Source organism: Micromys minutus (assembly GCF_963924665.1).
Source record: "Micromys minutus genome assembly, chromosome: 13".
NCBI classification, from domain to species: domain Eukaryota; kingdom Metazoa; phylum Chordata; class Mammalia; order Rodentia; family Muridae; genus Micromys; species Micromys minutus.
This window is the reverse complement of record NC_137982.1, coordinates 2118764-2131856: the sequence shown is the minus strand read 5'-3', so window position 1 is coordinate 2131856 and position 13093 is coordinate 2118764. Positions and strand designations below refer to the sequence as shown.

Sequence of the window (13093 nt, the reverse complement as noted above, 5' to 3'; positions counted from 1 at the left end):
TGGGAATACACTGCACAGTCTTTACAAAGAGCTGGGTGCTTCTTTGCTTCAGCAGGACAACCCAGAGTAGAGCAGAGTATAAACTTTGAGATGTGCAGTTCATGGTCATTCTAAGGTGGACCTTCCCAGCTTCTGACACTGGCTCTGTGCTACCCTGTTCCGTTCCCAACACCCCAGAGCTGCTTGTCCTGCACCCAAACCAAAATTCACATACCAGAAGGCCTGGCTGGCTCCTCCAATGCCTATAAGTAGCAAAAATCTGGAGAGACAAGGGGATGTCAGATGGCTTGCCGAGCCTCTCCCTGACCCCCACCCCCAACCCTCAGAGCACCTGTGCCAAGCACACCAGGCTGTGAGCTCCTCCTTTGGGCCTTTGAGTCAGAGAAGGGAACCCTACCTTTGTTTGTCATGTCGATGATGTTGTGTGAGCCCAGCCCATACTGTTTACAGATGTTTCTAAATCTTTTCTGGTAAGTCAAGTCAAGGTCTGTGAAGCGCCCTGGGGACAAATTTGGGATTGTTTTGTTGGGGGAGCAGTTCCAAGGAGCCATTCCATAATGTGTCTAGAACCCATGGGAGACGCCTTCCCAGTGGCTGGGCCTCCCACGCTGAGAGGGTTGGGTTAGCATAGAGCGCCAGCACTTGGCTAGATTACCATAGAGCGCCAGCACTTGAGTCTTGATGCCGTTCTTGATGTTCTGCATGTAGAAGATGATGTACATGGTGTAGTCGGTCTCCAAGAGCAGCACCCTGTTTTCCCCTTCATCTGCACAGAGATACAGCTTAGCACACCCTCTGCCCTGGCACTGGGATACCCCCTCACTTCTGTAACGAGTGCCATGTGACTTATGTAGCTTGTCAGAGCAAGCATCGGAGGGAGTGTGAGATTGGATGCCCAGTGTGAGCTAAGGAGACTGTGGTATGGAAGTGTAGATGGCCAGGTATTAGGGCCCCGTGTGCCACCTCCACAAGCCTGGGCAAAGTACTCTGGCTTTGTGGCAGTTCCCAGCTAGCCCTGTGCAGAGCGAGGGCCAGGCTGGGGCACTTGAGTTGTACGGCGGCTATGGGCAGGGCCTCCGCAGAAAAGACCCGTCTATCAGATCAGATAGAACAGGGCCCCACTCACAGGCAATGGAGAACTCCCCATTCTCCTTAGTCTCCTCACAGACCATGGTCACAGATACACATTCTCCTTGCACCCTGGAGGACAGCGAGGGGAGAGGCTCAGAGCAAGCACCAGCCCGTGACAGCTCCAGGGAGCACAGAGCACAGCAGCGGGTCAGGCACCCCCTGATCCCATCCCATCATCAGACCCACAGGGAAGAGCTGAAGTCCACACGCTGGCCCAAGCGTGCAGATGTGTGAGTGTGCGGAGTGTGGGACAATACGCACATGAGATGGAAATCAAACTGCAGGCTGCCGTTATTTAAAAGCTGGATGTTCCGGATGAAGAGCCTCAGGTCTCCATTTTCTTCAATGCACGTCATGTTATCTGAGGCCAGGGAAGCAAGGTGCCAGATCCCGGAAACCTGGAAGGAAAGGTGGAGTGGTGGGAGTCTTGTAACCCTGGGGCTGCTTGGCCCTCTCGGCCTCCTCACTCCTGGTGAGCCCCTAGACACTAGCTCCAAGCTGGGACCTCCTTCTGCCCCCGCAGCCCTCCCTCTGCCCCATTTCTCCCAAAGCTCCTTCTGCACCCTCTGGTTGCCGTCATGGCTGGGAATGTGAGGGACTCTCTTGTCCAGGGCAGGCCCCCCACCCAGCAAAGTGGGTCAGGTGCTCTTAACGAAGCCTGGCCTGGCCCTAGAAGGCTCGGCCCACCCTGGCCATGTTGTAGTTTCTCTGCACAGCAAACTGCAAGTTGAACTCGGCACTGGCCAGGCCCAGTGCCAGGCCCAGCACTAGTAGCAGTACCATTCTCTCTGGTGGAGACCTTGGCTGGCAGCTCCCTTATGCCCCTTTCTGCTCTGTGTCGTCAGCCTGTCCACACATCCTGTATCCTGTTGGAAAGCAGCCAAAGGCCCCCATGTAACTGCTCACATTCTAGAGCTGGCCACAGAACCCACTGGAATTGACGTGTAGGTGGATCAGAAAGTGACAGGGGAAGTCGGGACCAGAAGGGTTTGGCCATCAGTTCCCTGGACGCAGGCCAGCCTACTGGGACCGTGTGAGAGACTCTGGGCCCTTGCTCTGTCTCTAAGCTCAGGAGTTAAAGCTTAGAGCCTCAGTGATTGGGTCTTCTCATCTGACCTCCAAGTTTCTGTTCGAGGTCATCTGCATGGCTTGCAGCTCAAGCTGGCAACAGAGCCAGCCACCCTGTCTGGAAGATCTCACTGAATTTAGAGTGTGGCTACAAAACTCCAGGAAAGACCCTGAGAGAGGGGGTACTCATGGCCTCAGCCCCTGAGTTGAGGGGTCCTGAGAGATCAATGTTCTGGAGTTTGAGGGTACAGTTGTTCAGGAACACAGACACAGGATCAAACATAGTCCTTTCCTGGCTGGAGACCGACTGTGGGAGGTGGTGGTGAAATGTGTTCTGGAAATGTCTGCATAGCTCCACCAGGCGTGTCAGAGGACTGTGGCCCCCACGCCTCCGAGCACTGGTGCATTGGTGGCATTGAAGGAGAGACTATTCCTCTGAATGAATAAGGCTAAGCTTGGCAAGCAGCCAGGGCTGGAAGAGCTCAGCACCCCAGCAATCCAAACGGCAGACACCCACTGGCTGCCATTTCCCTGCGTGGGTAGTTCTGCCATTGATCTGTCCAGACGGATGTGGTTATGAGATAAAGGATGGGAACCCAGCAGTCCCCAGGGACCAGGCAGGCATCAGGCATTGTTAACACCACACACAGTTAATACCAATGATGGGCTGTTTGACATCTAAGCATCCTTTCTGTGGATAATCTTTCTCTGAAGGGGTTAGGGCAGGGCAGTATAACACTGCTGTCTGTTGAAGTCTCCACTGCTTTTCCAACTGCTTTGAGCAAAAGAACTGTCAGTCCGACCACGTTATATGACTCCACACAGGCTCTTGAGCCCTTTCTGGCTCTAGTCACTAAGCTTTAGTTCAACCCAGGACTGTTTGTGCTGGACTTATCCCGGTGAGTTCACAAGCTCCGGAGGCTTAGCGGATGGACGTCTGTGGAGCACGGAAAATAAACAGTGCTGTGATTGGTACAAACAGAAACCTTAATTTGCATAACAACTCTGCTATGACCGGAACAAAGCGCCCCAATCCATGGCTTGATGACTGTGTGGCACACAACCTCCTTTGCCGTCCACCCTGGTATGACAGCATTCAGCTGAATAAAAACCGTAAGTTTGTTTGAGACAAGGTTTCGTGTAGCCAAAGCTGACCTTGAACTCTTGACCACCTTGCCTCTGTTCCCCAACTTCTGGCATTTCGGGCATATGCCACCATGTTGTGTGGTTGTTCTTGCCCATACTCAGTGAGGGTTGAGCTCAGTCACACAAAAAGAGAAGCAGGAGAGACAATGGAACATTGGTGGCATCAGACACAGCAGGGCTGACACACCACACTGTAGAGGTGGCCGAGCAGCCAGCTGCTTCACAATGACAGTGACCGCTGCTGAGCAGTGGGCAGGCCAAGCCTCTGGCTGCATAGACACAAGAGAAGAGACGGAAACCAGGGGAGGATGAAAGGGCGAAGCAGAAGCAGAAAGCTGTAAGGATTTCAGGGTCTGGCTACCTAAAGCTACCCAAGATCTGAGACACTAGAGGGCGCCACTTGCTGTGGCTCCTAGCTAACATTTCCTTTCACTGCTGTGGAATTCTGAGAAACAGAGTTGCCAAGGCTAGCCCTCGAAAGACACAGTAAAGCAAACGGACCCCAAGTGGATGACGCACAGCAGAGTTAGGAGTGTCATAAAACGTGCCGCCATGGCCCATCCTGAGGGGAGGAGGGTGAGTGGGGCCGGGTAATGGTCCGTTCCCTGTGTTAGATGCTCCCGGAGTGTGCAGGAACCCGCGCCCCGCTCTGTGAGGCTCTGTGGCCCTTTCGCAAGCAAACTCGGGTTTTCTGTCAGAAGATGGAGCAGGTCAGTCACATGGGTCCCAGAGGGACTTTCTAAAAGGACAAGAATCATGCTTCAGGCAAGTAATGTGTAAACATCTCTCTTCACAGGAGGAAAATGTCTAAGCTTTCTTTCCAGGTCTTGTGAGAAGTCTCTCCACTGTGGAGAGTCCAGCCGTTGGTGGGTACAGGGAGATGTTTTATGCACGGGAGGGTATGGTGTGCCGAGCATTCATGTGGGTGAGCCATTCCCTTCATATTGTCACAGAGGCTCCACCATGGCTTCCGTCAGACGGTCCTGCCACATCCCAACTCATCTAACCCTAAGGAGCACAGTGCTCTGCTTGCTTCAGGCTGAGAGCAGGTAGGGACAGGCTCAGCGCAGGGTCGGAGCTCCTGCGGTGAGGCGTATAGAGGAATGAAGGAGGTCAGGGGATGTGAGCTTCCAAGGAAGGTGTCAGCGCACTTCTGTTTGCAGACGACATGAAAGGACACATAAGTGACCCAAAGTTCTACCAGTGAACTCCAGCTGATAAACACCTTCAGCAAAGTGGCTGCAAACAAGATTAACTTAGAAAAAACCAGTACTCGGCCTGTAAACCAATGAGAAAAGGACAGAAAGGGAAATCAGAGAAAGAACATTCTTTGCAATAGCTGAAAACAATATAAAATATGTCCATGTAACTCTAACCATGCAAGAGAAAGACTTATAAGGCAAAAACTTCAAGTCCCCAAAGGAAAGAAAATGAAGATCTCAGAAGGTGGAAATGTCTCCCCTGCTCATGGATAGGTAGAATTAACATAGTGAGACTGGCCATTGTACCAAAAGCAATCTAGAGATTCAATGCACTACTCCTCAAAATTCCTACACAATCCTTTACAGACCTTTAAAAGACAATTCTCACTTTGTATGGAAAAACAAAATCCCAGGATAGCCAAAACAATAAAAGAACTAGAGGTATTGCCATCCCTGACTTCAAGCTGTACTATAGAGTAACAGTAATAAAAAATGGCATGATATTGGTACAGAGACAGACATGTTGATCAATGGAATAGAATCAAAGGCCCAGAAATAAATCCACACACCAACGGATACTTGAATTTTTATTTTTATAAGGAAGTTAAAGCCATATAATGGAAAAGGGACAGGATCCAGCAAATGGTGCTGATCTAACAGGATGTCTGCTGTAGAAAAATGCAAATAGATCCATATTTATCACCCTGTCCAGTGCTCAAGACCAATGGACCAAAGACCTCATGTAAAACTGGATCCAGTAAACCTGAAAGAAGAGAAAATGGGGAGTAGCTTAGAATGCATTGCAACAGGAAACAACTTCTTGAGCAGGGCATCCACAACACAGACACCCACAGCACAGACACCCACAGCACAGACACCCACAGCACAGACACCCACAGCACAGACACCCACAGCACAGACACCCACAGCACAGACACCCACAGCACAGACACCCACAGCACAGACACCCACAGCACAGACACCCACAGCAGAGGTGGTAAGATAAAAAATCAATACATAATCGAATTTATGAAACTGCAAAGCTTCTATAAGGCAAAGGTCACTGTCAACAGGACAAAAGGTCACCGTCAATAGGCCAAAGATGGCAGCATACAAAATGGGAAAAGAGCTTCACCCAGTCCACATCTGACAGACGTCTGATACCCAAAATTACATAGAACTCAAGAAACTAGACAGCAACAAGCCAATAACCCAACTTTAAAAATGGGGTACAAATCTAAACATAATTCTCAACAGAGGAACCCAAGTGGCTGAGAAACATTTAAGGAAATGTTGGATATCCTTAGCCATTAGAGAGTTGCAAATCTAAACTCCTGTGAGATTCCATCTTAGACCTGTCAGAATGGGTATAAAGTCAGTGCCACACGTGGCAGCTCATGCTGGGAAGGATGTGGAGCAAGAGGAACACCCTGCTATCGATAGTGGAACTATAGACTTGTACAGCCACCATAGACATCCAAACGGAGGCTCCTCAAAACACCGAGAATCGATCTACCTCAAAGCCAGCTATACCCAAAGGAAGCTCCGTCCTACCACAAGGACACTTGCCCAACTATGTTCATAGCAGCTTTATTCATAATAGTCCGAAACTGAAAACAGCCTAGATGTCCCTTAACTGAAGGATGGAGAGGAAAATCTGGACAATACATACAGTGGAGTATTACTCAGCTGTTAAAAATGACGTCATAAAATTTACAGGCAAATGAAAAAAATGATTCTGAACAAAGCAATCCAGACTCAGAAAGACAAGCATGATGTGTGCTCACGTCTAACTGTTAGGTGAAGGCCCATCACGCCGTAGTCCACAGATCCAGGGAGGCTGAGTGACAAGGAGGGCTCAGGGAGGAGGGTGCACGGATCCCCCTGTGAAGGGGAATAGACTGGGGGTCGCGGTGGGGATGGCAACAGGGGGTCAGGCAGGAGAGGAAGGTGCAGAGGGAGAGCGTTCTGGAACTGAGGGCTTTGGGGGAGCTGTGAAAACCTCCTGGGACCCGTGAGGGTGACCTTAGTAATGAGGACTGTGGAGCCCGAGCTGTCCATCTCTGTAACCAGGCTTTCGGTGGAGGGACTGGGACTCCAAGCCAGTCACCAAAGCTTAGACCCATATCTGTCCTGCCTGAGGGATGTGCTGGGGCAATGGCCCCTCGGAGCTTGTGGGAGCGGCCAACCAATGACTGGTCTAATCCTGAATGGTCAGGTGATGGCCCAGAGACCGGCAGAGGAAACAAACACAACACACAGTGAAATGCCTCCTGTGCTACTCAGTACTCAGAGTGGTCACTAACCCACTCATGGTAAGGCTTCTTCCTCCAGCAGGGATGGGAGACCCACAACCAAACATCAGGCGAAGCTCAGGGGACGCTGTGGAAGAGAAGGAGGAGTGTAGGATCCAGAGGAATCTAAGACATGAGGAGAGCAGAACCCACAGAACAAGGTAAGTAGGGCTCACGGGGGCTCATGGGGGCTCACGGGGGCTCACGGGGGCTCACGGGGGCTCAAGTGTACCACAGAACTTATGTGGGTCTTCACTGGGTCCTCTGCATTCACATTGTGATTGTTAGCGTGGGGTTTCTATGGGACTCAAAACAGTGGGAATCGGGGAAGTGTCTGACTCTTTGACCTGTTCTTGGGTCCCTTTTCCTCTTACGAAGGAGGTTGCTTCGTTCAGCCCAGATAGGAGAATTTTGTGTCTAGTCTTATTGTATCTTATTACTCTGTGTTTGGTTGACATCCTGGGAGGCCTGTTCTCTCCTGAAGGGAAACTGAGGGAGGAGTCATGGATCTGGTGGAGAAGGGAGGTGGAGGGATGGGGATGGGAGGGGACTGGAGGAAGGGGAGGCTGCGGTTGGGGTGCATTGTGTGAGATGATGATGATGGTGATGTGTGTGTGTGTGTGTGTGTGTGTGTGTGTGTGTTCATTTCTAGGCTGAGCACAGTGCTTGTTGTTCCTATTGGGGTCCAAGAGTCTCCCCACCAACCACATGAACACGGTTCTCAGTTAAACAGGGATGGTTTATTGAATACACACCCCAAGACTGATTGGTCAGGCTGACAGCTCGGGCTGGAGAGCTGAGCACTGGACATTTCTCATGGCAGTTTCTAAAGGCTTAAACTGCAAACCCACAATGAGCTCATACACAGGCGCTGGAAGTGCTGCCTAGTGATCGGCCCTGACTCAAGTCATTTCGGACATAAAATTTATATTGACCTTTAACTTGATGGGTCCTGAGTGACACTTACTTATGGTTGTGCAATTTCTTAAAACGAACAAACCTCATACAGAACATCATAGAGACGTGGTTAGCAGGACTTTGCTCTGAGTCGAGTTACTTTTCTGTGTGACTGACTGGCAGGCATGTTCCAGCAACACTATGGACTAGCTGGGGGCATGGAACAAAATGGCTGCAGCTCTGCTGTGAGGGCAGACCTCAACAGTTCCTGCTTCTCAGGTTAAAGTGGAATAATCTCTTGTATTCGGGAGTTTGAGATTAGCTTTGGCAGCTTAAAATGACAAACCTGAAGTAAAACAAGAAAGGTCCCTGGGAGCCTGGGTTATGGCTCAGTTGGTTGCTTACTTGCCTGGATCCTATGCCCAGTGTGCTACACAGAGTGGGTATTGTGGAGTATTGTGTAATCCCAGCACTTGGGAAGTGGGCACAGGATATTCAGCAGTTCAAAACCATCCTCCGATACATAGCAATTTTGATAACAGCCTGGGCAACACAGAGAAATAATTTAAAACAGTTCAGACACAGACCTGCACCCTAATGACCAACCTAATCTCATCACCTCTCTCAGGCCACTAAGAATACCATAGTTGGGCTGGTTTCACCTTTAGGTAATGCCTGCCTGCCTGCTGCCTGCTGCCCGCTGCCCGCTGCCCGCTGCCTGCTGCCTGCTGCCTGCTGCCTGACTCGCTGCCTGACTCCCTGCCTGCTGCCTGCCTGCTGCCTGCCTGACTCCCTGCCTGCTGCCTGACTCCCTGCCTGCTGCCTGCTGCCTGCCTGCTGCCTGCCTGCTGCCTGCCTGCCTGCCTGCCTGCTGCCTGCCTGCCTGCTGCCTGCCTGCCTGCCTGCCTGCCTGCCTGCTGACTACCTGCCTGCCTGCTGCCTGCCTGCTGCCTGCTGCCTGCCTGCTGCCTGCTGCCTGCCTGCTGCCTGCCTGCCTGCTGCCTGCTGCCTGCCTGCCTCCCTGCCTGCTGCCTGCTGCCTGCCTGCCTGCTGCCTGCTGCCTGCCTGCTGCCTGCTGCCTGCCTGCTGCCTGCTGCCTGCCTTGGAAATTAACTTCCATTGTGAGTCTGGAAAATGCATTAATTCCCCAGTAGATAATGGACAGTAAAGCCACAATGGGTGGATACAGTCGGGCAGGATAGTATCAGTGCTGCTGCTGTTGGAAGCAGCTGGGAGTGTCACTGTGGCTGGGGGTGTGGGGTGAGCAGCCTGTGTAGGAGGCTGTGGACCTCAGTATTCCTGCTAGAAGAGTGTCCAGGTGGAGGGGAGAAAGAGTGAGGGATGCCAAGGCTACATGAGGTAGTGAGGGACAGGCACGTACTGGCATGGGAGTGCCAGCCTCCTGAGGATGGAGTATTGAGTGGGGATACTAGCATTCACCTCTGTTTCTTGACCTCAGACACAAAGGTAAAGAATAGAATCCAAGCAGTGCGTGGTGGCACATGACTTTAGGACCAACACATCAGAGGCAGAGACAGGCAGACATATCTGAGTTCAGGGCTAGCCTGATCTACAGATTGAGTTCCAGGGCCACCAGGGTTAGAAAGTAATCCTGTTTCAAAAAACCAAAACCAAAACAAAACAAAAAAAAAAAAACAGGTGTGTTACATCTGATAGAGGGCTAATATCCAATACATACAAAGAACTCAAGAAGTTAGACTCCAGAGAATCAAATAACTCTATTTAAAAAATAGGATAGAGCTAAACAAAGAATTCTCAACTGAGGAATCTCAAATGGCCGACAAGCACCTAAAGAAATGTTCAACATCCTTAGTCATCAGGGAAATGCAAATCAAAACAATCCTGAGATTCCACCTCACACCAGTCAGAATGGCTAAGATCAAAAATTCAGGTGACAGCAGATGCTGGCGAGGATGTGGAGAAAGAGGAATACTCCTCCATTGCTGGTGGGATAGCAAGCTGGTACAAGCAACTAGAAATTAGTCTGGCGGTTCCTCAGAAAATTGGATCTAGTACAACCTGAGGACCCAGATATAGCACTCCTGGGCACATATCCAAAAGATGCTCCAACATACAACAGGACACATGCTCCACCATGTTCATAGCAGCCTTATTTATAATAGCCAGAAGCTGGAAAGAACCCAGCTGTCCTTCAACAGAGGAATGGATACGGAAATTGTGGTAAATTTACACAGTGGAGTACTATTCAGCTGTTAAAAACAATGACTTCATGAAATTCTTAGGTAAATAAATGAAACTAGAAAATATCCTGAGTGAGGTAACTCAGTCACAAAAGAACACGCATGGTATGCATTCACTGATAAGTGAATATTGGGCAAAGAGCTTGGATTATCCATGATACAACTCACAAACCACATGAAGCTCACCAAACAGTGAATGCTTCAGTCCCTACTTAAGAGGAACAAAAAAAGCAAGGGAAGTTGAGAGTGGGAGGGGCTTGGGAGGAAGAGATGAGGGGGAGGGGAAATGGAGGGGCAGAATCAAGAATGAGAGGAGATGGAGGAGATGTACAGAGGGTCAGAAAATTGAACAGAGGCGTGTAGCAAGGGGGAATGGGGATCTGGGGATAGCAACCAGAAAGTCCCAGATGCCCCAGAAAAGCAAAAGCCTCTTAGGACCCTACAGGAATGACATTAGCTGAAATATCCCACAAATGAGAGGGAGAACCTGTAGAGACCATATCCAGGGGTTAGGCATGGTCCCCTGGTTGACGGACAAAGTCACCCACTCATCTCCAAATTTTTAACCCAGAATTGCTCCTGTCTAAAGAAAATACAGGGACAAAGTGAAGAACAGAGACTGAAGAGGCCATTCAGAGAGACTTCCTCACCTGGGGATCCATCCCACATGCGGACAACAAACCCAGTCTTGCTGATGTCAAGACATGTTTGCTGACAGGAGCCTGATACAGCTGTCTCCCGAGAGGCTCTGCCAGATCCTAGCCATACAGATGCAGTTGCTCCAAGCCTACTATTGGACTGATCACAGGGACCCCAATGGAAGAATTAGGAGAAGAACTGAAGGAGCTGAAGGGACCTTATCTTGCATCAACGAGAGGGGAGACCCTTGGTCCTGTGAAGGCTTGATGCTCTGGTGTAGAGGAATGCTAGGGCGGTGAGGCAGGAGTGAGTGGGTGGGGGAGCTCCCTCATAGAAGCAGAATAAGGGGGTGGAATAGGGGGGTTGCAGAGGGGAAGCCAGGAAAGGGGATAACATTTGAAATTTAAATAAGTAAAATATCCAATTTAATAATAAAAAAGACTCTCATCCTAGCTGCCTGGAAGCCAGTCTTCTGCTAGCAGCCTTCAGATGAAGATGTAGAACTCTCAGCTCCTCCTGCACCATGCCTGCCTGGATGCTGCCATGCTCCTGTCTTGATGATAATAGACTGAACCTCTGAACCTGTAAGCCAGCCCCAATTAAATGTTGTCCTTATAAGAGTTGCCTTGGTCATGGTGTCTGTTCACATCAGTAAAACCCTAGCTAAAACAGAGGTTTAAAAACATTCAGGCAGCATCCACAAGAAAAGAAAAGAAAAAAGAAAAGAGAATTGTTATATCTTCCCAAGTCTGGACTTAGAAGGGTAGGCAGACCCTAGCAGGAAAGAATTCTGGGGAAAAAAAGTATGACATTCTAAGATGAGCCCACATTCCTAGGGATGGTTCCCTGAGACAGGTCCCTGACCTGTCCACAAAAATCAAATCTTAAAGGAGAAAACCAGGGTGTGTCTCCACCTAGTGGTGAAGTCCATTCTCCCTCTCTAGAGCTTCCCATACCTGGTATATATATATGTATTATTGGATATTTTCTTTCCTTACATTTCAATCCTATCTCTTTTCCTGGTTTCCCCTCCAGAATACCCCCATCCCACTCTCCCCCCCCTGCCTCTATAAGAGTGCTCCCGACCCACCCATCCACTCCCTCCCACTTCCCCACCCTGACATTACCCTATACTGAGGCATCGAGCCTTCCCAGGTCCAAGGGCCTCTGTTCCCATTGATGCCAGACAAGGCCGTCCTCTGCTACGCATGTGGCTGGAGCCATAGATTTCTCCATGTGTACTAAACCATGATTGGTGGTTTAGTCTCTGGGAGCTCTGGGGGGGGGAGGGCATCTGGTTGTTTGATATTGTTGTTCTTCCTGTGGGGTTGCAAACCCCTTCAGCTCCTTCAGTCCTTTCTTTGCATTGGGGACAGTTCAATGGTTGGCTGAGAGCATCTGCCTCTGTATTTGTCAGGCTCTGGCAGAGCCTCTCAGGAGACAGCTACATCAGGCTCCTGTCAGCTTGCACCTCTTGGCATCCACAATATTGTCTGGTTTGGTGGCTGTATATGGGCTGGATCCCCAGGTGGGGCAGTCTCTGGATGGCCTTTCCTTCAGTCTCTGATCCACACTTTGTCTCCGTATTTCCACCTGTGAGTATTTTGCTCCCCCTTCTAAGAAGGACTGAAGCACCCACACTTTGGTCTTCCTTCTATTGAGCTTCATGTGGTCTGTGAATTATATACCTTGGGTATTCCAAGATTTGGGGCTAATATCGCCTTATCAGTGAGTACATACCATGCGTGTGGTTTTGTGACTGAGTTACCTCACTCAGGATATTTTCTAGTTCCATCCATTTGCCTAAGAATTTCATGAAGTCATTGTTTTTAATAGCTGAGTAGTACTCCACTGTGTAAATTTACCACAATTTCCGTATCCATTCCTCTGTTGAAGGACATCTGGGTTCTTTCCAGCTTCTGGCTATTATAAATAAGGCTGCTATGAACATGGTGGAGCATGTGTCCTGTTGTATGTTGGAGCATCTTTTGGATATGTGCCCAGGAGTGGTATAGCTGGGTCCTCAGGTTGTACTAGATCCAATTTTCTGAGGAACCACTAGACTAATTTCTAGTTGCTTGTACCAGCTTGCCATCCACCAACAGTGGAGGAGTGTTCCTCTTTCTCCACATCCTCACCAGCATCTGCTGTCACCTGAATTTTTGATCTTAGCCATTCTGACTGGTGTGAGGTGGAATCTCAGGATTGTTTTGATTTGCATTTCCCTGATGACTAAGGATGTTGAACATTTCTTTAGGTGCTTGTCGGCCATTTGAGATTCCTCAGTTGAGAATTTGTTTAGCTCTGTCCTATTTTTAAATAGAATCATCTGATTCTCTGGAATCTAACTTCTTGTGTTCTTTGCATATATAGGATACTAACCCTCTATTAGATGTTGGATTGGATGTAGATCTTTTCCCAATCTGTTGGTTGCTGTTTTGTCCTATTGATAGTGTCCTTTTCCTTACAGAAGCTTTTTAATTTCATGAGGTTC

General features: G+C 49.5%; 1 protein-coding gene across 1 annotated transcript; it reads right to left on the bottom strand.

Annotated features, from left to right (window-relative positions):
• Positions 1-242: 242 nt before the first annotated feature.
• LCN9 (lipocalin 9) lies at positions 243-1914 on the bottom strand (the record flags this gene model as incomplete). The annotated part of the gene is made up of 5 exons (XM_080927360.1): positions 243-259; positions 656-766; positions 1127-1200; positions 1393-1529; positions 1819-1914. The coding sequence occupies 5 exons, from the start codon at positions 1912-1914 to the stop codon at positions 243-245; spliced, it is 435 nt and encodes a 144-aa protein (XP_080783486.1).
• Between the last annotated feature and the right edge of the window lie 11179 nt (positions 1915-13093).